This window comes from Mirounga leonina, unplaced genomic scaffold (genome assembly GCF_011800145.1).
Source record: "Mirounga leonina isolate KUSES-001 unplaced genomic scaffold, KU_Mleo_1.0 Mir_454, whole genome shotgun sequence".
Lineage (NCBI taxonomy): Eukaryota > Metazoa > Chordata > Mammalia > Carnivora > Phocidae > Mirounga > Mirounga leonina.
Window position 1 is genome coordinate 449,741 of NW_023270763.1, and position 26,066 is coordinate 475,806.

The following is a 26,066-nucleotide window of genomic DNA, read 5'->3' on the forward strand; positions in this document are numbered from 1 at the left end:
TATCAATAGCTCCCTGTAGACAGCATAACTGTGTATCGATGGGTCCCTGTAAATAGTGTAAGTATTGATAGGTCCCTATAAATAGTATAACTCTGTATCGATAGCTCCCTTTAAAAGCATAACTGTGTATCACTGAGTCCCTGTAAATAGTATAAATGTGTATCAATAACTTCCTATAAACAGTATAACTTTGTATTGATAGCTCTCTATAAACAGCGTAACTGTGTATTGATGAGTCCCTCTAAACAGTGTAACTGTGAATCGATGGGTCCCTGTAAATAGTATAATTCTGGATCGACAGGTCTCTGTAAATAGCTCTCTGTATATAACTAACTGCGGAATAGCTTGTATCTGTTGAGCTTAAGACATGAATGTTTGGTGCCCTGACCCTAGGTGGTAAGAGTTGGCATTTCCACAGAAGACGGAGGAAGTCTTCAGCTGATTGCTTTCTCTTTGGTGACAGGCTTTCCCAAAATTTGGGGCTGCAACTATTTCTTGTTACTTGATTTTCCAAAACAAGTGCACTGCATTGTTGAAACTATTTTTGTTTCCATTTCTTCCCAGTGGCACTTGGTTTGCCCTATACAATTTCCAGGGCTGATTGAGGTAGGGTTTCAAATCCAGTCTGGCTGCCGCCCACCACCTTTCACGCTGATGCTGGGCGACCACAAAGTTCCTTACCGTAAGCGGGCAGGGAAGTCATGCACCACCTTCCTGCGTCTGCATCAGCTCTCGGGCCCTCGTGGTCCTGGGCTCTGTGGATGTTTGCTGGGACTTCAGGGGCTGGGCCACTTGCAGCCCAGGGCTGTGTCAGGATCCCACCATGCTCTGTGCAGAAGGTGAGGTCCTCACTGCTTTGTAACTTATAGAAACATCCAGCAACTCCTGTGCCTACTCAGTGCCAGGTCCCTGAGCTACATGGTGAGTGGCCACCTGGAAGTAACTTCCTCTAAGTGCTTTGCCTGAATTGACCCATTTGGTCTGTGTGGTCCTTCCATGCAGAGGAGACTGTGATGACCTCCATCTCACAGATGGGGAAGCAGGGCAGGAGAGAGACAGAGCTCACCTAGGGGACATGGGGGCGCAGAACATGGGCGGTGTAGCTCCTGGAATTCTCCCTCTGGAGCTCTGTCACCTCGGGTCTCCAGGACATGTCTGAGGACATGAAAAGGGGGTGTCCCGGTGTGGCTGGCTAAGGTAGCTTCCCCAGAAAGGCCCACCCCATCCTCCTGTGTGCACCATTGGAGTGGAAGAGTACCAGCTAGGGTTATGTCATGATCCATTGTCATATGCGTCCATGACAGCCCTCGGTTGCCCCAGGGTCACCCTTACCTTCAGGAACCCCTCTGCATTATTGCAGGTGATAATGTTTCAGTTAGAAGCTGGAATCGTGTGTGTTCTTTGTAGTTTGGATAAAACACTTTGGCCTATTGCTAAAGCACCTGGGATGTGTGACCTGCCTGGGTGTCTGCGTGGGAGCCTGCCTGGGAAAGTCAGGCTCAGCAGGCTGGAGCTCGGCCGGCCCCACCTGCCCCGCTGCTGGTGGCCCAGCGGGTGTCCAGGCCAGGTCTCAGGCATTTCTGAGCACCTGCCCTCTGCCAGCATCCTAGTGACGCATAAAAATGAGCAGGTCCTGCCCTAGCCCTCGCAGGGGACTGAGTCTCATGAGCTCTAAGGACTTCACTGGTGCTGAGGAATGATGGGTGTAGGGACAGAGGGGTGCATGCCAGGAGGAGAGTGTGCCCCCATCAGTTCTGGTGACTTTTTAGAGTCTGTGGGATTGGATATTATAAACTCCAGACCCTGTGGGGTGGAGTCCTGCCTGAGTGAACTTGAGCAGGTATCAGAATCCTTGGGTCCAGTCAGAACATCTTAAAAATGGAAGCCTGTTGCTCTATCAGAGAAGGATTACACTCTGTGGCTATTTTTGTTAGAGCAGGTATGAGATTTCTACCACGTCGGTAAAAGACAATCCGTATGTGGGTGCAGGGGAAATGAGGTGCGGGGTGCGCTTTGCCGGTTGTGGTGACCCTCCTCCCTCCCCCTTCCCGCTCCCCACCTTTAGCCCCCTGATGTCAGACTGAAGGAAAAGTAGCAACGAAAATATAGCGGCTTTCCCATCCGCTGCACACCTAGTAAATATTATGGTGAATCTTTTCAGTTTGAAAGATAAAAATGTTACAGATTCAGTTGAAGCCCCTTTTGCTAGTTTTTTAACAGAATTTGAATACTATATATTTGAAAAAAAAATTGGCTTGTTAATAAAATATCATGTTGATACTATTAAAACTTGTTTATTTTAAAAATGGGGCTTACTTAAAATGATGGAAGATGCTTAAAATCCAAGGCCTTTGGTCAGCATGGGACAAGAGTGGTGTCTGCAGAGCAACTTTGCATGAGACAGTTATTTACACTCAGGTGCTGGGCAGAAAGATCCCCCTGCCTCCCCCAGCCCTCAAACGCTAAAGTCTGAAATGCTCGAACTCAAGGGAGTGAATTTGAAAAAGGTGATTTCTTCCATCGGGCTGTGCCCAGAGCTGCCGTCGAGTCTTGGTGGATGGAACGAAGAGTCGGGTGGGGGGTGCATCCTTAGCATCTGCTGAGGGCAGGGTGCAGAAATAGATGGCCTCCTGATGAGAACTGGACATTTCTTTCATCCTTGACTGAACAAACTGAGGTGAGACGTTCCAAGTCAAAGGAGAATGGACAGTTATCTTTCGTGTTCGTGTGTTTCCCCTGGCTCTGTGTGCTGATCTAACAGATCGTATGTGTATGGGTTCTCCAGCCCAACACCCCCGGATCAGTAAACCTGACTCAAGAAAGTAAGAGTGCATTTCGCTTTTTTTTTTTTCCTTAATTGATGGATTTCCTGCTTTGTCAAACTGTTACCTGGCAACTCTGTTCAGTGCTGTTTTCCTGAGCTGAGAGAAAAGGGTGGTTTGTCTCGTGATAAAGGGGATCGGCAGGTTTCTTGAGGCTGGCGGAGGCCCATCTGTGTGGCTCAGGAGCCGCTTGGAGGCCAGCCCTCAGGCTCTCCCAGCTCAGAAGGGGAGACCCAAGAAGTCTCCAGTCTGCAAAAGAGCCTGGATCTTGGGGGATGTCAGAGTGACTGTCCTGGGTGTGGGGCCCTCCTGTTGCCCCGACACATGGGTAGGGTGTCAGGGGTGAGCGTAGTCGGACGGGTTCCTGTGGGTCCCCACAGGTCCCTGACCCCCCAGCTGCTGGGACCACCTTCGTTAGGAGTCCTCCTGAGTGCCTGGTGCCAGGCTGCGTTGCAGTTGGATTGTGTCCATCGGGCTCCCGAGTGCCGCCAGCATGTGGTGTTGGCTGAGCTTCAAATGTGGTGCTGCTTAGTACAGCTACTTTTTCAGTAAGAATGACCCTCAGGGGCGCCTGGTGACGCAGTCGTTAAGCGTCTGCCTTCGGCTCAGGTCATGGTCCCAGGGTCCTGGGATCGAGCCCCGCATCGGGCTCCCTGCTCGGCGGGAAGCCTGCTTCTCCCTCTCCCACTCCCCCTGCTTGTGTTCCCTCTCTCGCTGTGTGTCTCTCTCTCTGTCAAATAAATAAATAAAATCCTTAAAAAAAAAATAATGACCCTTGGGCCTCTCATGACATTAGCTCTGAGGCACCTTGATTCCTCAGCAACTCCTCAGGGGCCCTAGGATCATGCACGAGGACAACATGGAAAGAGGATTCTGTGCTAAGTCAGTCCTCACTGTTGTAGGTGTCCAGTTGTTTCTAGGTACTTGGACCTCTCTAACCGTGCATGTTTTTGTTGAAAGAATAGGTGAGATTCTCTGGGATCTTTAGCTGTGGTTTTGTTTTGTTTTGTTTTAAAGATTTTTATTATTTATTTAACAGAGAGAGAGAGACAGAGCACAAGCAGGCAGAGTGGCAGACAGAGGGAGAGGGAGAGGGAGAAGCAGGCTCTCCACTGAGCAGGGAGCCCGATGCGGGGCTCGATCCCAGGCCCTGGGATCATGACCTGAGCCGAAGGCAGCCACTTAACCGACTGAGCCACCCAGGCGCCCCTAGTTGTGGTTTGTTTTTTTTTTTTTAAAGATTTTATTTATTTGACAGAGACAAAGTGAGAGAGGGAACACAAGCAAGGGGACTGGGAGAGGGAGAAGCAGGCTTCCCGAAGAGCAGGGAGCCCAATGCGGGGCTCGATCCCAGGACCCTGGGATCATGACCTGAGCCGAAGGCAGACGCTTAACAACTGAGCCACCCAGGCGCCCCTTTAGTTGTGGTTTTGATTAATGACGTGCTTATGTCATTAATAATAACCACCCTTTTATTTCATATTGTAACTTTTTATTTTAAAATAGTTTAAGACAAGAAGTTGCAACAGTAGCAGGAGCCCGAGGGCCCTGCTCCCAGGCTTGTTTGCCTCCCACGGTCTGTGTTGTTTACACTGGCGGGCAGGTGAGTGAGCCAGGTGCCCGGGGCCTCCCGTGTGCAAGCACTGTGCCAGGTGCTTTCCCTGCTCGCCAGAAGCCAGTGGCACGTGTCCTGTTATTCTCTTACTTTCCAGAAGGGAGAATAAGCTTTGGAGAAGGCAGCAGGGCCAGAGTGCACCTGCTTATCTAGCTGCCTTGCTGGAGCCAGGGCTGAGCAGCCCACGCCAAGTCCAAGTGCCTAAACATGCACCCTGACCTGGGTGCCGCCTGGGGCACACTTCACCTGAAGTCCCTGCAAGTGCTTTCTCTCCCATTGGCAGCCCCAGCCAACAACAGACACACACCGCCAGCGGTCGGCCCCCTTGCCCCCGGTGGGACAACCTTGGTGTGGTGCCATTGTGCTCCCGAGCCCCCCAGGATTCAGCCGAGCCACATCTCTGCTTGGCCTCTGCCCCATCCTGCTTCCCTCCCATGATGATTTCGGGTGTCTGGATTCCCACCTCAGGCTCTGCTCTCAGGGAGCTAGACCTTGAGCACCTCGTGTGTTTCTAAGCTCGTTTCTTCCCTGTGGTGGACAAAGTGGGCAGAGGCATGCACGTCACCTTCCCAGGTCACCAGCAGCAGAGCTGAGGGTGCCCTGCTGGCTTCGCCGGGAGGCCCTGGAGCTCCAGGACCAGAGGCCTTGGCGGTGTGGCCTCTGCATGCTGACATTTCCTGGTGGCCTGCCATCAGCCGTTTAAACACCCACGGCGAGAGCGCCCAGCCTGGCCGGGAGGGTCCCACACAGAAGACTTCACAGGCGCCCCACGTTGCCCAGGGCAGCAGCGTGGTCCTGCGCTAGCCAGCAGAGGGTCAGGCCGCAGCCCAGGGATGTGAGCTCGCTCCAGCAAGACGAGGTGGCCCTGACGTTTTCTCCAAGCCCGAGTGTGGACAGCAGAGCTGCTCTGGGACCTCAGGCCAGCATCTGGCCCCCACGGGTGTGCACGGCAGGCCCAGCGCCACCCTGCGGTTCGCCTCCGTGTTCTCGGTGCCCGGCTGAAGCCTCCCCTTGCCTTTGCGTGTAGGTGCGGCAGGCGGTGGCTTGCGTGGTGGGGGGCTGGCTGCTGGCCCTGCGGGACCGCTACTCCTTCTTTCACAAGCTCATCCCACTGTTGCTGAGCAGCCTCGAGGACGACATACCTGAAATTGCGTAAGTGCCGAAATCACGCTGGTGGCGGTGGTGCTGGGGGGACTGTTGGGCCTTCGGTTTTATGGGGCTCAGAAGCCTTAGCTGTCGCAGATGTGGGTCCCTTTGTTTCTGGATTGTCTGTCACTGAGAGCCGTGGTGGTTGCTCTGCTCCCGCAGGGTCTCTCCCGGAAGCCCACCTTGTCCCCTTGTTCACAAAGAAGGCTTCCTTGGTTTTTAAATAGCCTGTGTTTGTAGTGCTCGGGGCACACATGTAGAAATCGGTCATGGTCTCGTGCCGTCAGCAAAGGGCTCAGAAGCCCGACGGAATGCCCGGCCCCCACGGGAGAGACTCGGCGCCACGTCTGCAGGCCCCACCGGCTCCGCAGGACCTGCCTGCCCTGATGCGTGTGTTGTGCTGCAGGCTCACGGCCGCCAGCCTCTGGGAGAAGGTCGGCCTGCAGTGGCAGAGGGAGAACGAGGACGACCTCAAGGACAAGCTCGACTTCTCCACTCCCCCTCCAGCCCATCACCCCTCACCAGGTGAGTGCAGCCTTCCCCAGGTCTGCGAGGGGAGGCTCTCTGCTTGAGGAGGAAGGCATTCCGAGCCGCAGCGCGGAGCCGCGGGGAGACCGGGCCCAGGCGGCATGCCAGCAGCGAGGCGCTGCGGGCGGGATGCGTGTCCCCGGCCTCCAGGGTCATTCAAGGCCATGGGGATGCCTCTGTGGTGCCCTGTCCTCCAGGCCAGCTTTATTCGAGGGAGCGTGTGGGCCGCCGCGGACGCACTGGGCTGTGTAGCATGCGCAGCTGCCGCCGCCGTAAGATACAGCCCCTACAATTTGGGGCGAGGTGCGCACTGCGAACAGAGGCTCCCCCTCATAACCTTCCATCCTTCCCTCGTGGTGTTTCCCTGCTGTGCCTCGAGCACACACGTGTGGCGTGTGCGTGTGTCTCCCAAGCACCTGAGTCCCATGTGAGCGGTGTTGGCGAGGAGCCCGCGGGACCCTGCCCCTCCTCCCTGCCCTGGGACCCGCACACCTTTCGTTTCTTCTGTTCTGGAAAACGCTTTCTTGTGGAGACGAGGCATCTCCCAGTTGCCATCTATCTGCCGAGTGTCTTCGTAGAATAAAACGCTGATGAGGTACACGCAGGCAGGGGCCCAGAGCGGCAAAGACGCACCCCATCAGACTGCGGCTGTGAGAGCCCGCGGCCGGGGCGCCGCACACCGCAAGGCCAGCATGGAGATGAGCGCTGTAGGTTGTGTTTGGTGTGATGTTGGCTTTGAGGCCAGCAGAGGAGCCCCGCCTCCCTGTTAAGCCCGCGAGTGCAGTGACTGTGATTCTTCCTGCTCAGCGTGTCTTCTCAGGTGGCCTCGCCTCCCACGCTGCACAATTGGTCTGAGGGGAGATCACACATATTGTAGTAAAGGAACAAAAATTAGGTGCTAGCAGGGATAGTTCTCATTTAGTAAAGTCTGACAGCATAACGTCTTTTTAGAAACGTAGACCTTAGGGACACCTGGGTGGCTCAGTCGTTAAGCATCTGCCTTCGGCTCAGGTCATGGTCCCGGGGTCCTGGGATCGAGTCCCGCATCGGGCTCCCTGCTCGGCGGGAGGCCTGCTTCTCCCTCTCCCACTCCCCCTGCTTCTGTTCCCTCTCTCGCTGTGTCTCTCTCTGTCAAATAAATAAATAAAATTTTTAATAAAAAAAAAAAAAGAAACGTAGACCTTAGACATAAAGGTTGCTGTGGTTTTATTTTTATTTTTTTTAAAGATTTTATTTATTTGAGAGAGAGAGAATGAGAGACAGAGAGCACAAGAGGGAAGAGGGTCAGAGGGAGAAGCAGACCCCCCATTGAGCAGGGAGCCCGACGTGGGACTCAATCCCGGGACTCCAGGATCACGACCTGAGCCGAAGGCAGTCGCTTAACCAACTGAGCCACCCAGGCGCCCTAATGTGGTTTCATTTTTAAACATGCCCTCATTGCCTGTGAGGGAAGCGCAGTTCTGAGGGGGGTTCCTGCCCCGCCCGTGTGTGCCCTCTGCCCAGGGGCAGCGTCTCGCTGGTCTGCCCTGGCGGCAGCCTGTGCACTCTGCTTACGTATGGGCAGGCTCACCAAGGCTGGGATACGGTGACCGTCCTCAGATGTGAGCTCCGGGACGCTCCCTCCCTGGTCCTGGACAAAACCTGAGGCTCTCTGCTGATAGCACTCCACGAGTCGCCGTGGCTCTTTGCCCACACGTGGTCTGCATACACAGGGCTGTCCTCCTGCTGCAGAGACGTTTGTACCCGGTGCTGGCGTGGCCTTGGGTCTGCTCTCAGGTCACCCTGCAGAGTGGGGTGCAGGCTGGCAGCGAAGGATGAGCAGGCTCTGAAGGCTTGTTTCAGTCCAAGCAGAATGAATTTAGAATGAATTACAATCAGGTTGGCAGGATCGGGGTGCCTGGGCGGCTCAGTCGGTTGGGCATCCCTCTCTTGGTTTTGGCTCAGGTCGTGATCTTGGTCACAGGGTCAAGACCCACGTTGGGCTCTCTGCTCAGTGGGGAGTCTTCTTGTCCCTCTCCTACCCCTCCCCCCTTTCATGCTCTCTTTCTCTAAAATAAATAAAACCTCTTAAAAAAAGTTAGGATAAGCACTAGATTTCATTAGATTGTTGACAGTTTTCTCCTAAAATTACTTCTTTAAAATTTGAATTTTAAAATCTGAGTTTTCAGATTCTTTTTACACCATTTCACACGTCAGATTTCATCAGCCACTTCCTCAGAACCTTGCCCCTGGCTGCCTGCTTCTGCGCACACACACAAGGCCCCCCTGCCGCCCCCAGCTCGGCTGCCGGCCTCCCCTGGGGTCCTGCACTGTCCCCCATGCCTCAGCCACGCCACAGCCCCGTGAGATAATCCTGTCAGTACCCTCACCCTTCGAAGGCAGAGTCTGACAAGCGCATCACTGCCTGACCACCGCTCAGTAGGATCCGGGGCATTCTGTCAGCCCCCGACCGTGCCCGGCCCCTGCTGCCGGCACTCCCTTCCCATCCTTCCCAGGATGTCGTCACACACACGGTGCAGGCCGCCCGCAGCCTGTCTGACTTCCAGCATTCAGCCCCTGAGGCTCGTCCGGGGGCCTGCCTTCCTGCTATGGGGAGCATTCCCTTCCGTGGATGCACGTGGCTTACCTCAGACGTTTGGGGCATTTCCGGGTTTTGGTGATTTTGAACAAGGGTGATCTAAGCACTTGTGTACGGTCTTTGTGTGAAATCAGTTCACTCTGGGTTAAGCCCCAGGGAGTGGGACTGCTGTGAACTGGGAGCTGCCTTTGTCCCGCTCTGGCCGGCTGCACGTTTGTGTCCCACCTGCAGGGGGTGGGGTTCCCGTCGGTCCCTGTCCGCACACAGGGTGGCGCTGGGCCTGGTGTGTATGTCATGCGCTCACGTCATGTGCTTACGTCATGTGCTTGTCCACATCCCTTCCTCCGTCAAGCGTCTATTCAGACTTTTGTCCATGTTAAATTGGGCTGTTATCTTATGATGGAGTTTTGAGAATTCTTCATATGTTCTGGGTACGACCCTCTGTCGGATCTGTGTTCTGTGACCCTTCTCTTTGGCTGGGTTCCTTCTGATGTCCCCAGCTTACCGGCAGCCGGTGGCCCTGGCGGGACCTTCCCCCCACCCCCGCTTCCTGTGACTGACGTGGCCGATGACTCCCCTCCTGTTTCACGTGCCTCGCTCCCTGTCCCGATAGCATACTTCTCTGAGTGTGAACGGACAGACTTAATGAGGTGCACAGCTCATTGCTGCGGGGCCCGTGTCCTGTCCAGTCTGGGCTCGGTCCGAACACTGGGCCAGGAGTCTTACAGAGCCCCGTGTCCACTTTGCTGAGAAAACAAGGTGCGCACAGCATAGACCATCATCTGTCACCACGCTGTTTGCCATTTGACAAACACAAGTTTCCTGTTCCAAAATGGAAATGAAGCTCCACTTTTAAAACTCAGCTATGTGTTGGGAAGATCGGAAGGGCGTCATTTACTGTCTCCGAGTCAGTCACTCCCTGAACAAAGTGCCCTTCTGGGGTAGAAGGGCAAGTTCATGCTTGGAGAGGATCTGCGCATCCGTTGCTGCCCGAACTGCCAGCAGCAGGATCAGGTGGTGACAGCGGGTTCCGGAGTCCTTTCTGCTAGAAATTAGCCTCCTGTTTAAAACTGTTTTCCTTGGTGATGCTTGAGTGAACAGGGAAGCACCTCTTCATAATGGTGAATGGCTTGCCAGATCTGACGCAAGAGAATAGAGTTGGTTTTTTGTCCCCCCATTTTAGGAATCAGTGGAGTTCCGTTTGAATAACTACCATTGTAACGTAGATCTCTTTCTTATGCCCTTCAGGGTTTTCATGTTCTCTTGAGAGCTCAGACCTGCTCTGCTTGTCTGTTTCATCCAAGTATTTGGAGAGGTAGAAGTTGTCAGAAAAGGTACATTGTGCAGAGGAGAGATGGGGGGATGGGTTTGCTCTGGGGGGAATCAAGTGAGGGTTTGTGGCATGAAATATTACCCATTTGAGCTAGCCTCGGGTACTAGGGAGCAGGGTAGCTCCCCGTTTGGTGCTGTAGGAGAAGGGTGGGGTCCCAACACTCAGAGGCTGCAGGCAAATCTGGTTTTCTCCTTATCAAGTGGTGAGGTGCCCAGGCCCAAAGGGGGCAGCGGCTTGTCAGGACCTGCACCCAACTGAGCCAGGTTCAGGTTCACACAGGTTCACGCAGCTTCAGGTTCTCCTTGGTGACCCTCCCTTACACCCTTCCCGATGTCCCCTGCCCCCTGCACAGAGGGGTCTCCATTTCTTCAGGGAGGTCAGTCTCTGGTCGTTTCTGAGATGCCTCTGCTTTGCAAACAGCTGGGGCCCTGTGCAGAACACCCAGTGTCATCCTGCCTATTTGTGGTGGTTTATAAATACACAGTACAGGGTAGGCCTGCCATCTAAGTTAGATAAACTTGGTAAAAACAAAACTGATGATCTGTTTTTCTGGTTGCAATTAAATTACACTTTGTCTAACTGTTCAAAAACCAAGCCGATTTAATGTTCCATATGCTTCTGGCCCAGCTTAGGGTTTGGTGTTGACCTCTCCTTGAGTTAAAACTCCAGTATGGTGGGGGGCGCTCTGGCCATTTGCAGACCACATCCCTCCCCTGGAATCAGGACTCATGTCAGGCTGCTGCTGTCTGCACCCGGGATGTCACCCCCAGGCCCGGCAACCCCCAGGCGGGGCTCACGCTCCTCATGACGGCAGGGGCTGTGCAGAGCTCTTTCAGGGGGTTCAGGCCTGCCTCGTGGGCACCCGCCCAGATCAGTGATAAAGCCCCAGCTGAGCTGATCGGGAAAAATGACCTTGGGAGGAATCAGGGGCACCTGAAGGGGAAGACAAAGCTCACCTGGGCTTTGAGTGAGGGTTTGAACTCTGACCCTCAGACCTGAGAGGTCAGTTCCCAGAGCCTCTCTGCCTCCTGTGTATACAGACTTGAGTTTTGACACCCAGCTGGCTTTGACTTTCCTTCCCAACCCACCTTTACAAATGGCATCCCCCCTTTAGGTGACGCAGGATTGTCGTGTTGCTCCTGACCTTCACCATTGGTTTCTACCAAAGTTAAGCAATTTTTTGTTGCCATCGTATTTAATTTTGTTTCAATTATGAAAACAAATTGGCTTTACGAGTATTTGCGTCTGGTCTGCTTGTTGTAAGGTTGAGCAAGCCTTGTAACCACAGCTGGTTCTGTGGGGCTGAGCCAGCACACCAAGCCCTCTGCCCGCCCCTCTGCTGGCTTGTCCACTTGAGCTGTCTTTGCATGCTTGCTGCTTGCGGAAGTACTGCAATTATGTTTTCAAAGAGAAGATTAGTAGATAGTGGCTGAGTTGTAGTCTGGACTCTGGACACAAGAAGTTAATCATCGCTCAGGCCTCCGGCGCTTCCTTGGATTCCAGGACAAACAGAAACACTGACCTTGCGTTGTTTCCTAAAATCAACAGTAATCACGTGTGGAAAGAGAACCCTCACACGTTGCTGGTGGAAAGACAAAACGATGCAGCCTCTTTAGAAAAGAGTTTGGGAGCTTCTTGAAGTGTTAAACATGCCCTCTCTGTGTGATCCCGTGACCCAGCTGTCCCACCCCAGGTAAACATTCAACAGAGATGAAAACTGCCCCCCCAAGGCGTGTGCATGCATGTTCACAGCAGCATCATTCATAGAGCCCCAGAGTGGGAACAACCCAAGGTCCAGCAGCTGGAGCCTGGATCAACAAGTTGCGTCTGTCCGTGCCGTGCTGCAGGGCTCAGCCGTGAATAGGAATGAAATTCGGATGCATGCTGCAACATGAATGAAGCTCAGAAACATCATATTTAGTGAAAAAGCTCATTCATACGATATCTCTAGGAAAGACGGAACTGTAGGCAGGGAAGGCAGAGCCGTGGCTCCTTGCGGCGGGTAAGTGGTTGACCACGAGCAGCACGGCGCCCTGGTCGAGCTGGGAGTGTTCTGAGACTGCGTGTGCATCGACTCAGCTCACGGGGTTGAAAGTGGCTTCGACGACACATAGATCACACCTCAGTAAAGCTGTTTCTAAGAAACTCGCAGAGGCTGTGTCCGTGTTAGCGGTCTGTTGGTGTTCAGTGAGCGTTTCCTGGAGGCTCCCCAGCCACAGTACAGAAGACGGCGATTCAGTGGCCCCTTCCCCTGCCTGGGACTCAGTCTCCAGGGATAGCCCTTGAGTGATGGGTCTGGGAGCTGCTGCACCCTGAGGGTGCAGGTGCTGGTGAGTCCCACTGTCCGGGAACACGGACACTGTGACAGCGGGCTGCCGGAGGGGTGGTGGTTTTGGGTCACGTCTGGGTTGAGCATCTTGAATGTAGGAGCTGCTGAGGATAGGGCCGGGTCTGGGGCCACCCTGGCCACAGGCCATGGCTCGCCCGAGGTCTGTCTCGGGGTACACGTCTCTGTGCTTGGCCACCTGATGCACTCTGTGTCATTGTAATTTGATTCTGGATGGTTCTCGATACCAGTAAGATCCTTATCCGTTTGTACCTCACATTCTGTTTACTTCTGTTACCTATCCGCGGGGAAGCTGTGCTGGGGAAGCTATGCCCTCAGAGGGAGCGAGGCTTACTTCTGTCAAACTGATGATTTTGGGAATTACTGCTTTGGAAACTTCTAGGTGCCAGTTTGAATTTGCCTGAGGAACCGAGCTGTTGAATCAGCCTGGCGTTCACGATCCCTGTCTGTGTCTGAGCACGGCCTTGACCTAAACGTAAACAAAGGAAACACCGGCTGTCCCCCCGCTTCCCAGAAGCTCTCCCAGGATTGGGAATTGCTGCCGTGACTCGTGTGCAAGGGTCATAGCTGTTGACAATGCAGAAGCTGCCCGTGTCCCTGGGCCTGGCGAGCACCCCGTGTACCACGAAGACCTGCCGTCACCAGAGCTGAGCCACGTGCGCTGCGGGGAGAGTGATGGGACCAGCCAGGCCCAGAGGCGTGTGCCCTTGTTTCTGGATGCAGCAGCCGTAGTAGTGGTGTATCCATCTACACCCCAGGGCCGTCTGCCCAGCGCCCTGGGGGGCGCAGTCACAGAACTATGGGCAGGGTGGGATCCCCGGGCAGCTTAGCTCTTTATTCTCTTTGGAACTATTTGGTTGGTTGGTTGTTTTTTAACTTTGGTTTTGCATTACTTTTTTGGAAAGAAAAGCAAAAAAATCTTTTTCTTAAGTAGTGCTGAGTTCATACCCTGCTTGTGGGCAAATAAATACGTGGAGGTAGAGGGATGCAGGTAGACATAGGTAGATGGGGCAGGCTTCCTGCATGTCGGAACACTGAGCGTGGCCTCTGACCATTTGTAGGATTTGTCCAAGTTACCAGAAATACGCAAACAGACGTAGGTATGAAGATGTTCGTCATAGTGTTAATTATAATACTGAGAGTCCACAGATTATAAAGCTCTGTTCTGTTAGCTCCTTAAAATCATACCCTGGATTCTTGAGTATTCTTTTGGTGCAGTGCTGACCGAGAGCGGTGACAACGTCCTCTGCCGTCGGGACAGTTCTGCGGAGCACTTCGTGGGACCGGGGAACTGCATTGTGATGTGTTTAAGCTTGATGAGCCTCAGCCCTGTGTGGCTAGCAGCTGCCGTGCTGGAAAGTGCACCTCTGGCGTCTAGAACGGGGGGCAGCTCTTCCTGTAAAGGACCGTACGGTCGGGGTGTCCCGTGTAGGAGGCCACGTGTGTGTCCCAGCTGTTTCACCTGCTGGGGTGGCGTCCCAGGTCCTGGACAATGGTAACTGAGCAGGTGTGGCTGCATCCCACGGCCACTTGATTCCCAGAAACAGGAGGCAAGCCAGGTGTGGCTTCTGGGCCACCGCTTGCCGACCCCAGGTCTAACACAATATTGTCATTCCCACCCCATTACGTAGCACGGAACAGTGGGCTTTAGAACACACACGTGGCAAGGCCCCGTGTTTCTTTGCAGTTACCGCGTAGGCCCTCGTGTCCCCAGGCTTGTGCCACCAGCCGCCCTGTTTCGTGTCCCCTCGTCCAACAGACTTGCCACGGTGGATACGCCGTCAGGAGCATAGTATTGTTTGCTTGTTTGTTAACAAGTGCATGTAAACAGCCAACGTGGAATCACTGGAACTAATTTTCTAACATAGCATAAAAATAGAAAAGTAACAGGGAAAAAATGAAAATGGGGTCTCATGGTAAAACTGTTGCTTTTACTAAAACACCCTCTAAACTCTGACCTGTCATAGTTTCATTTCTATATTTAGAGTTTTTTAATTAAGAATTTCCTGTTTTTATTTTAATTCTGGTGAGTTAATGTACATTGTTCTTTTAGATTCAGTGTATAATAGAGGGACTCCACACTTGCCTACATCACCCAGTGCTCATCATCAAATGCACTCCTTAATCCCCGTCAGATGCAGACACCCGTCCCCCCCCCACCTCCCTTCTGGTCACCATCACTTTGTTCTCTAGAGTTAAGAGTCTGTTTCTTGGTTTGTTTCTCTTTTTTTCCCCTTTGCTCATTTGTTTTGTTTCTTAAATTCCACACATGAGTGAAATTATATGGTATTTGTCTTTCTCTGACTGACTTAACTCGCTTCACATAATACACTCTAGTTCCGTTCCTGTCATTGCAAATGGCAAGATTTCATTCTTTTTTTATGGCTGAATAATATTCTAGTGTGTGTGTGTGTATATATTGCATCTTCTTTATCCATTCATCAATCAGTGGACACTTGGGCTGCTTCCATAGTTTGGCTATCATAGATAATGCTGCTATAAACGTAGGGGTGCATGTCTCCCTTTGAATTAGTATTTTCATGGGGTTTCTTGGTAGATACCTAGTAGTGCAATTGCTGGGTCGTAGGGTATTTCTATTTTTAATTTTTGAGGCATCTCCATACAGTTTCCAGTTTGCATTCCCAGCAACAGTGCATGGGGGTTCCTTTTCTCTGCATCCTCGCTGATACCCACTGTTGCTTGTGTTGTTGATTTAGCCATTCTGACAGGTATGAGGTGGTACCTCATTGTGGGTTTGATTTGCGTTTCCCTGATGATGAGTGATGTTGAGCATCTTTTCATGTGTCTGTTGGCCATCTGGTTGTCTTCTTTGGAGAAATGTCTGCTTATCTCTTCTGTCCATTTTCTTATTGGATTATTTACTTTTTGGGTGTTCAGTTGTATCAGTTCTTTATGTATTTTAGATACTAACCCTTTATCAGAGATGTGATTTGAAAATATCTTCTCCCATTCAGTAGGTTGCCTTTTAGTTTTGTTGATTGATTTCCTGGCCTTGCAGAAGCTTTCTATTTTGGGGTGCCTGGGTGGCTCAGTTGGTTAAGCATCTGCCTTCGGCTCAGGTCATGACCCCAGGGTCCTGGGATCAAGCCCGACATTGGCCTCCCTGCTTGGCAAGGGAGCCTGTTTCTCCCTCTCCCTCTTCCTGCTGCTGCCCCTGCTTGTTCTCTCTCTCTCTCTGTCAAATAAATAAAATCTTTAAAAAAAAAAAAAAAGAAGCAGCAGCAGCAGCAGCTTTCTATTTTGATGTAGTCCCAGTAGTTTATTTTTGCTTTTGTTTCCCTTGCCTCAGGAGACAGATCTAGAAACATGTTGCTGCAGCCATTGTCAGAGAGTTTACTGCCTGTGTTCTCCTCTAGGATTTTTATGGTTTCAGGTCTCACATTTAGGTCTTTCATCCATGTTGAGTGTATTTTTGTGTATGGTGTAATAAACTGGTCCAGTTTCATTCTTCTTAATGTGGCTGCCCAGTTTTCCCAACACCATTTGTTGAAGAGACTGTCCTTTTCCCATTGGCTATTCTTTCCTGCTTTGTCGAAGGTGAATTGACCGTAGAGTTGTGGGTTCACTTCTGGCTTTTCTGTTGATCTGTGTCTATTTTTGTGCCAGTACCTTGGAGATTTTGATGACTACAGCTTTGTAATATAACTCGAACTCTAGAATTGAGATGCTTCCAGCTTTGCTTTTCTTTTTCAAAGTGGCTTTGGCTATTCGGGGTCTTTTGTGGTTCCATACACAGTTTAGGATTGTTTGTTCCAGCTCTGTGAAAAACGCTCTTGGTATTTTGATAGGGATTGCATTAAATGTGTATTTTACTTCGGGTAGTATAGACATTTTAACAATATTCGTTCTCCCAATCCACGAGCATGGAGTATCTTTCCATTTCTTTGTCTTCTTCAATTTCTTTCATCTGTGCTTTCTAGTTTTCAGAGTGTGGGTCTTTCACGTCTTTGGTTAGGTTTATTCCTGGGTATTTTATTATTTTTGGTGCGATGGTAAATGGGATTGCTTTCTTCATTTCTCTTTCTGCTGTTTCATTATCAGTGGACAGAAATGCAACAGGTTTCTGTACCTCGATTTTGTATTCTGTGAGTTTACTGAACTGGTGTATCAGTTGTAGTTTTCTGGGGGGAGTCTTTTGGGTTTTCTACATAGAGTATCATGTCATCTGGGAATCGTGAAAGTTTCACTTCTTCCTTACAATTTGGATGCCTTTCATTTCTGAGGCTAGGACTTCTGGTCCTATGTTGAAGAACAGTGGGGAGAGTGGACATCCTTGTCTTGCTCCTGACCTTAGAGGAAAAGCTCTCCGTTTTTGCCCATTGAGTATGATGTTTAGCTGTGGTTTTTCATGTATGGCCTTTATTATGTTGCAGTATGTTACCTCTAACCCTACTTTGTTGAGGGTTTTAACCATGAGTGGATGTTGTACTTTGTCAGATGCTTTTTCTGCATCTATTGAGAGGATCATATGGTTCTTGTCCTCTCACTTGTTGATGTGATGTATCATGTTGATTGATTTGCAAATACTGAACCACCCCTGCAGCCCAGGAATAAATCCCACTTAACCATGGTCAATGAGGTTTTGTGTTTTTGTTGTTGTTTTTTATTTTTGTTGTTTTTTGTTTGTGTTTGTTTTGTTTTTTTAGAATAGGAGGATGGGGGTGGTAACGGGAGGGGCAGAGGGAGAAGGAGAGAATCTTCAGCAGGCTCCATGTCTAGGGCAGAGGCCAATGCGGGTCTCATTCTCACGACCCTGAGATCATGACTTGAGTCAAAATCAGGAGTCGTCCCATCAACCAACTGAGCCACTGAGGCACCCCCATGAGTGTTTTTAATATATTGTTGGATTCGGTTTGCTAGTGCTTGTTGAAGATTTTTGCATCCAATTTCATCAGGCATACTGGCCTGTAGTTCTCTTTTTTCTTTTGTGGAGTCTTTCTCTGGTTTGGGGATCAGGGTAATGCTCGCCTCATGAAAGTTTTCCTTCTGTTTCTATTTTTGGAATAGTTTGAGAACTGAGTTTTGATTTTTGAAGATCAAACCTTTTTTTGTAGAAATTGACAAACATTCTGAAATCACCTGGAAACACAGAGGACCTAGGGCCACCAGAACTTTGACAATGAAGAGCAAAGTTGAAAGGCTAACACTTCCTTTTTCAGAGTAACCCGCAGAGCGAGAGCACCGGACCCCGGTCCGTGTGGGGCTCGTGCACAGAAGGCAGTGGGAGGGAGGTCGAGCATTCAGAAGCAGATGCCCACGTCCGTGGACAGCTGGTCTTGGACAGGCTCCATGACAGTTCAGTGGAGAAAGGATGATCTTTCGACACTGATCACTAAAAATGAATAAATAAATTTCAAAAACAATCCAATTTCTTAGTGGGCAGAAAGGTTTTTTTAGGGCACCTCACCAACAGAGATACAAATGAGGACATCAGGGAGTGAGTTGAAGCCAGATAAGTGCCACGCAGCTTCTCAGTGGCTTTCACTGAGGATGGACCACGGAGGCACGGTTGAGGGCATGGAGGAGCTGAGCCCCTGCCCAGGTGGTGAAGACAGGAAACAGGGCAGCCACTTTGGAAAACCGCTTGGCAGTTTCTTCAATCAAACACTGCCTCCTGTAGAGCCTAGTGGACGCAGCCTTGGGCACTCACCCTCAGGAGTGGCCGCCACATCCACACAGGCTTGCGTGCGGTGCTCGTCGCAGATTTTTTGGGAACAGCCCAGCCCGGGAAGCAGCCTGAGGTCCATCAGCAGGTGGCAGACAGGCAGAGGGATGAAGGCACACCTCCATGCGGATGGCCCTGGGATCACTTTGCAGGGAAGGGAGCCGGGCAGACTCGAGTGTGAACCTCTCGGTTCTGCCCAGAGACGGTCTGTCTGTAGTGAGGGGAGGCGGAGCGTGGTTGTCTGGGCGGGCAGGGAGTCCTGGGGGTGCTGCAGGGGCACGGGAAGCTTTGGGGTGATGGGTGCATCTGCATCCTGATTACAGTGTTGATTCGAGGTGTGTCCGCGTGTCAAAACTTATCAAATTAGGCAGTTGGTGTATTTTATTGTGTGTCACTTACACATCAGTCTCTGACACAAATTTTAAGCTAAATGAGGACACTGTGGCTTCATTTCTGGCCTCAGAATGTCCCTTAAATGAGGGACATGTGATGAATCCACTTCCCCGGGATTCCTGGAGGTTCTCTTTGTGAATTTCCGGCTTCTTCCCTCCGCCTCCAGAGACTCGCCCCGTGTTGGGCTGCCGGGAGCTCGTCTTCAGAAACCTCTCCAAGATCCTTCCCGCCATCTGTCACGACATCACCGACTGGGTGCCGGGGACCAGGGTGAAGGCCGCGCAGCTGCTGGCGGTGTTGCTCTTGCATGCGGAGGACCACAGCACGCAGCACCTGGACACCATCCTCCGGGTGCTGCCCCGCGCCTGCGCCGACGACGACCCGGCCGTGGTCCGCAGCGTGAGTCACCCCTTCCTGGTCACGTTGGTTGCGCTGTAGCTCACGGGTCGTAGAGTTCACTCGTGTCCGCGCGTGGGTCTGCGGGTTCGCGTAAGTGTGAGCAGCTGTGGAACTGCCGCCACAGCTGAGGTAATGTTCACGTCGCCCTGAGAGTCCCTTGGGTCTTGGCATCCTCTGCCCCCCTGCAGCCCCCGCCCCCCAGATCTGTCTCCTGTACCCACGGACGGCAGCATGTAAAGGTCACTCTTCAGGGGATCGAGCCCCCCGCTCCTCACGCCTTCTCTCCGCTCGAGCAGGCGGGTTGGGGCAGGGTGCCAGCGCGCTTCTGACGGACTGTCCCTGTGAGCCTGGCCGGGGCAGGCGGGGCGCCTCCCTGGCTCTGACGGCACTCGCGTGCCCACGGGCTCTGCGGGGAGAGCCAGGCAGGGGCTCCCGGCCCCAGTGTGACAGCCGGTGTCTCCTTGCTGGTTCTCGCTGCCACCCACCAGCTGGCCAGCGTTAGTGCCACCGCCTGCGTGGACAGAAGCCGGTGAGCCTCAGCTAGGTCTGCTGCTCCTGTCCTGTCTGCCCCAGGAGCTTGGCCCCTGGACGCCTTTGCTGAGCAACGGGCCACGTGGACCTCACTTTGGATGTGCATGGGCATGCTCACACCTGCCCGGAGGATGCGTCATGGGGCCCGTGACGGTGGCCTGGCACACTGGGGAACGTCCCCATGTTACGTTATTTGGGGACGTTGTATAACTGGAATCATGCAGTGAGTGCCCTTTAGAGATTGGCTAATGCCCGAGGCCCACTGTTCTGACTGCCAAGTGGTGCCCACGGCGTGGAGATGCCAGCGTGTGGCCATTTTTTTGTTGTTGTTTTTTTTGTTGTTGTTAAGATTTTATTTATTTGATAGAGACACAGTGAGAGAGGGAACACAAGCACGGGGAGTGGGAGAGGGAGAAGCAGGCTTCCCATGGAGCAGGGAGCCCAATGCGGGGCTCGATCCCAGGACCCTGGGATCATGACCTGAGCCGAAGGCAGACGCTTAACCGACTGAGCCACCCAGGCGCCCCTGTGGCCGTTTGCTTATAACAAGCTTAGGTCACTGGCAGCAGATGAGGGGCGTGAGGCCCTGTTAGGACGTGGCCCTCCTGGGAACCAGCCCCCTGAGGAAGCTCTGAGGGCCGTGGGGATTTCCTGTTGCCCACACGCTGGGCAGACCTTCACTCAGGGCGGTGCGCTGGGCTGCAAGCGCGGCAGGCAGATGCAGGAGTGCCGAGGGCCGTGTGGTGGGCCCCCCAGGGCTGGGGCAACCCGTCAGCCTCCTGCCTTCTCTCGCAGTGCACCAGATCTGCAGAGCTGATTGGGGTGTTCGTCAGCCCAGAAGTGTTTCTGAAGCTGATCTTGTCCACGCTGAAGAAGTCGCCCTCCGCCTCCGGCCTCCTGGTCCTCGCTTCTGTCATCCGAGGCTGCCCTAGGGAGGCCCTCCAGCCGCACCTGAAGGTCATCGCCGCAGAGCTGGCCCGGCCCCACATCTGTCAAGGGTCTGAAAACGTAAGCTGTGGGAAGGGAGGAAGGCGGAGCACATGATGAGGTTAACCCTTCGTGCAGGGGAGGTGGGCGGCACCCCCTGCCCCCGGCTTTCTACACATACCTGTTGACCAGTATTGGTAGATCCCCACCATCGGAGATTTCCACCCGAAGGTACTGTCATTGACACCGTCTTGTCTGGAGACCTGCGTGCCTCCTGCTCTGTCCAGTTGGTGGGCATTCACGTTGAAACTAAACACATGGAAAGGGCAGGTCCTGCCTCACGCTGGCCGCCCACCACATGCCCAGCGGCCACTGTGTGGGACAGTATGGGATAGAGCAGGTTCATGCCGGGGACGGGCTGTGGGGCCACAGCGCTGGGGCTCACATGGTCAGCACCCTTCCTGCCCCCACCGTCGGTCCTCAGCTCGTCACCACCACAAGCTGGTTCTTTGCTCGTGTCCCTCGGCATTGTCATAACGTGCTCAGAACAAGCAAGCTGAGCTTGCTGAGCTCGGCTGGGAAGTGGGTATGGGAATCCACACGTGGCTACTAGGTATTCGCTTTATTCTACATCGAAACAGTCTGGGTAGCCAGGCTTCGTCATTTGGAATAATTTATAATTGTTTGCTATTGAGAAAAAAATAAGGACTTTGTTTTTGTTTGGCTGTGACAGGCTTAAACCCTGTAACCTTAGCACTGGGTGTGGCCCTCCCACTCCTCTGTAGGGAACGGGGTTCTGCACCAGCTCCTTGTCTGTCCCCCGTGGTGCAGGCTCAAGGCCCCGCAGCCGCTGCTGGGCCATGACTGACCCGGGGCTGGGGGACCAGCTACATCTTCGGGCACGGCCAGGTGAAGGACTCATCTGGTCCTTCTCTGGCTTCAGGTGGCAAGGTGGTCCCGTTACGGTTGCAAACGCACTGTCAAGGCCGCTCAGAGCACAGCGGGTGGGAAGGGGGGCTGAGGTATCAGAGAGGGAGTGTCGATGAACTGTTCTGCCCGCTCTTGGTGCTTTTAACAGATTTCACCTTTTCCCAAACCTGTTTTTAACGTCATCATCAAACCCATGTGAATTCTGCATTTTTACTCAGGGTGGCTTGGAAATGATTCTGATCCCTCTACATAGATTTGTGAGCCAGAGCTTTCTTTTTCCTAAAAGGCTAAATTTGAAATTTTGCAAACATGCTTAAATACAGATCTTACAAGTTTTATAGGCAAGAAAATATAATTTTCATGTCTTAGCATATTTATAGAAAAATTTAATCTCTTAATCCACAAAGTTCAGATTATGCCTTTGGCTCCTCATCTTCCAGTTTTTTTGAGGAGGAATTTCTATAATGATTTGTTTTGTTTTGTTTTATTTTGTTTTTTTTAAGTAGGTTCCGCGCCTAGCGCAGAGCCCAACGCAGGGCTTGATCTCATGACCCTGAGGTCATGACCTGAGTGAGCTGAGATCAAGAGTTGGTCACTCAACTGACTGAGCCCCTGTAGTGATGTTTTAAACAGAGCGTGATCACACCTAGTGTCTCCCCCAATGTGTTCCAGGCTCGGGCTGAGGAACCAGCCGCAGTGAAGACCCAAGATGCGCATTCTGCCCCTTTCCTCACAGACTCAAACGTTTAGCAAAGGGGACGAACTCTCAGGTTTAGGCACAGGCACCAGACGCAGCCCTGTTCTCCCCGGGGCAGGAGAGTCTGGTGCAGCCGTGGTGACGGGAAGCAGCGCGAGCTTTCTGCAGTCCTTCCCCAGGAGCTGGGAGGACGGGCTGCGGACGTCTTTCAAGAACACACTGAGGCGTAGAAACTCCCCGTCAGCCAGACAGAGGAGCCCCGAGGGCACTGCCGGGCCGCTCCGCGCGGGGCCTCCTGTGCTGCAGGGAGGGGTCGAGGCAGGTGCCTCCCCAGTTGTGTCTAGCCAGTGCTGCACCTGGGACTGAGCTGAGGGAATCGGATCCTTTCCTTTGAAATGTCTGTTTTGTGACAGGTAACTGAGCTGAGGAAATAGTTTGATACCATACGAATAGCTCATTTATTCCTGCTGAACGAGCAGAAACCAGGAGTGTAGGGGCACGGTCGCCGTAGAAACGTCAGCCTCTAGCACTTTCTCCCGTAAAGTTTGACAACCTCAGGTGACACTGAGTTTCAGGAGCAGAAACCAAGACATCACTTTGGAACCTGTCGCCTCCCCCCGCCTCTGTGTCCCTCTGGGGTGCAGGTGAAGGGAACATTCTCTGCTTAAGTGGGAAGAACTCCATGAACGCTGAGGCCCGGTTTCGCAGAGACGGTGCCGCACTCGCTGCATGAGGCTCCTCACTGGCTCCGGGTCCGGCGCACCCCACGACCGCCAGCCCAGACAGCCGGCCCACGCTAATGGTGGCTCACGTCTCAGGAGCCGAATCCCTTCCTAACTGGAAGTGATCCCTCCGTAAGCGTTTAGTATAGACCGTTCTAGAGATGAGCTGAAATCACGTCCTCAGAAACTGGGTGGCTGCCCGTCCGGGTCTAAAAGAAATCGGGCCGTGGGACACGTGAGAATGTGAATTAAACCCTGGCCTGGCTTCCCCGGGAGAGCTGGATGCCATCGCTCGAGGCCGCCTCCCAGCCTGCATGTGAGCGGCCGGGCGTGTGTGGGCCGCACTCCTCTGTGATCCAGCGTGAATTCTTGGTTTGAAGTCCCGCGATTCATGTCACTTGTGCGTGAGCCACAGAAGTCCAGAACCGCCTGTGCGCGGGCCCTTGTTAGTGAGACTGCGTGCGGCGTGTACGACTTCAGTGTCCGCCGCCCAGCCTTTCTGTCCTTTGTGACACCTGTGTGAGGCTCACTTGTGGAGGGACATATCTGAGGAGCGAACATGGACCTGGGCATAAGGAGTCCTGCCCCACGGTCGATGAGGCTGAAGTCCAGGAGGTGAGCGGCTCGCTGGATGGACCCGGCTGAGGTGCCCCCTGTTGTCGCCGTCCATCAGCAAGCATGTCCTGAACCACAGAACTGTATTTATTTATTTTTTAAACTTACTATTACAGAAAAACTCAGAAACACACAGCAGTAGAGAGAATAGCAGATGAAGCTCCACATGCCCCCACCCGGCCTCAGTGGCCATGGGCTCTGGGGCTCCTGTTCTGTCCACTTCCTCCACCTTTTCTGTTACCTTGGGGGCGGGCTGGGAGGCCTGAGTGTTTGCAGGTGACTCCAACATGCCCTGTCATTTCCCTTGTGAATTTTATGGGATGTGTGGCTAATGCGTAAGAACTTCTTTAAATGTAACCGAGAGGCTGCTAAGCATTTCTTTCTCGGGCCGTGTTCAGTTTCCCCTGGAAAAGAACACCATGAAAGTTTCCATGAAAGAAGGTGCTCCTGTGGTCCGTGTATTTCAATCTGTGGCCCTAGTGTGCTGTGTCCTGTCGGTGTGGGCCCTGGGGCAGGAAGAGGGAGCTGGGAACGGGTGCGGCACAGGGGGGCCCTGGGGCAGGGGGGCAGGATGGGGGGAGCAAGGGGGAAGGGAGCAGGGGGGCCCTGTCGTGGGGGTGGGGAGACTGGACCTGGGAGGTGGGGGGGCAGGGTAGGGGAAGGGAGCAGGGGGGCCCTGGGGTGGGGGGGGGGAAGCTGGACCTGGGGGGGGTGGGGGGGGCAGGGTAGGGGAAGGGAGCACGGCAGCCTTGGGGTGGAGGGAGGCAGGACCTGAGCAGAGGGGGGCAGAGGGTCAGGGGGGATGTCGGGGGGCCCTGGGGTGGGAAGGGGGTGTTGGCAGGGGTCATGTGGGTGGGGGCAGAGCTGGCTCACAGAGCTCCCTGCTCTCTTCACAGCACCTTTACGGGGAGCACCTACTGCTCTGCGTGCGGACATTGGTTTCTGTGTGCCGGGAAGACTGCAGAGGGTGCAGCTTACAGCTCATGGAGGTGCTGGTGACCGTCATGGCCCTCTCGGGTGCCACGGGCCTCAGCGACAAGGTGAGGCTGCGGGGAACCCCTCGCTTTGCTGTGTGGGTGATGGAGCTCATGCTCAGGAAGGTGCTCATCTCTGAGCAGATGGAACCACCGTCTAGAAATCCTCCTGCTCTGGAGTCCAAAGCCTCGGGCTCACCTGACTCAGCTGACTAGCAAGGCAGAGGAGTGTGTAGGACATCTGGGATGAGTTGCTCATGAGGTGGCCGTAGGCGTGCCCAAGATTCTGGAAAAGCCCCAGCTGCCTGTTTATCATTGTGTCGCAGAGGTCACGACAGCTGCCAACAGGCGGAGAGGACAGAGCCCGTCCTCACCTCCGGCCTGTGGTTAAACACATATGTGACCGACAGCCCAGAGGGAAGATAACGTCATGATTTCCTGTCTAATCACAGGCCAACTTTGCAGAAGTACTTGTGTTTTTTCCCCTCTTGGTCTGAGCTTTAAAAACTGATGTCCAGGTTCCCTCGGGCTCTGGGACCATCAGGAGGCTGGTGTCTCCAGGAGAGTGTGGTTTTCCCTCTGGCTCTCTCTCGCCAGCCGCGGGCAGATCTGGGGGCTGACCCGCATGATGGAGAGGCACCCAGGCGCGTCACGGGACCCCGTAACCAGGAGGCCCTCTGCCCTCCCTCTCCTTTCTTGGGCCTCCAAACTTTGTTTTCTCTCTCTAAAAACAACCTTTCCATCGCTTCTCGGCCTTTTGACTAAGATCAAGCAAGTGTAGTATCTGTTCTTACCAGTTTAATATCTGATATGTTCTTTATCCGAGAACAATATATATTGAATGGATTCTTGGAGCAGGGAGATGGAATAGGAGCTTGCTCCTTCCACTCCACGCATCGACCTGGTATTGCAGTACTTCCAGGAACGGTGCACCCCCACCTAATTTAAAAAAAAAAAACTTTCCAAAGGGCACATATCTTAGCCGGCAACTTGTCAGTACAGAGCCACAGACAGAGCTGCACTCCTGGGACCCGAGCGAAGGAAACCTGCCAGCCGTCAGGTTGCAGGCTGGGAGGTGGCTGCCGGCCTGTGTCCTGTCCCCTTGCCCTCTGTTCCCCCAGAGGGCAGTTGTCTCCACCGGAAGGCCCAGTCGCAGGGTGATCTCGGGCCAGCATTGTGTATGTCTGCTCATTCCAGTGCCCTGCTGCCACCTGGTGCCCAGCTCTCCTGCTGCAGAGGGGAATGCGGACCCCAGAAGAGGGTGGTCTCCCGGGAAGCCTCCTGTCCCCAGGTGCCCCGGCATCGTGCAGAATGGAGGCACGGTGGCTGAATCTCCCGTAAACGCACGTCTGTGTGTTTTGTTATTTGTTGTCCAGACGGCATTGACGCAGAGTGCACAGTGGCTGTCAGTCGGGCACCTGCCGTCCTCACCGCAGTAAGCCCTCCAGGGGCTGCTCATGTCACGCTTCCTCACCGGTGGAGTGTTCACGGTTGGCCTGAGCTGCTCTCACTCTCTGATGATGAGGATGGGTCTCCACTGGGGCTTTTAAGCCTTAAGAGCGGGGTTTCCCAGCCTATGGCTCACACTTGCAGGTTCAGGAGACCATGGACGCACTGGCCGCGGTGCAGGATGTGGACGGCAGCCAGGATCTCTACCGAGAGCACGTGGGCCCCCTCATGGAGTGGGTGGCGGCTTCGCACCACGACTGGACCGTCCACTCCGTGGAGCTCCTGCAGTTCAATGTCGTGGTCACCCACGCAGGTGAGTTCCCGCCACGCCCAGACTGGTTCAGGCCATGCCAGGAGGCTCCCAGCTGAACCAG

General features: G+C 53.4%; 1 protein-coding gene and 1 non-coding gene across 2 annotated transcripts in view; both read left to right on the plus strand.

The window, feature by feature from the left end:
- Window positions 1-26,066, plus strand: part of DNAAF5 (dynein axonemal assembly factor 5) — a 48,334-nt gene that overhangs the window by 5,420 nt on the left and 16,848 nt on the right. Inside the window, exons 3-8 of the mRNA XM_034988205.1 lie at window positions 5,465-5,589; window positions 5,990-6,108; window positions 18,615-18,847; window positions 20,174-20,386; window positions 24,166-24,309; window positions 25,837-26,005. Coding sequence (XP_034844096.1) covers window positions 5,465-5,589; window positions 5,990-6,108; window positions 18,615-18,847; window positions 20,174-20,386; window positions 24,166-24,309; window positions 25,837-26,005 — 1,003 coding nt within the window. The remainder of the gene's footprint in view (window positions 1-5,464; window positions 5,590-5,989; window positions 6,109-18,614; window positions 18,848-20,173; window positions 20,387-24,165; window positions 24,310-25,836; window positions 26,006-26,066) is intronic.
- LOC117999701 lies at window positions 24,985-25,181 on the plus strand. Its single transcript, XR_004676314.1, has one exon. It is a non-coding gene; the product is annotated as a U2 spliceosomal RNA (small nuclear RNA).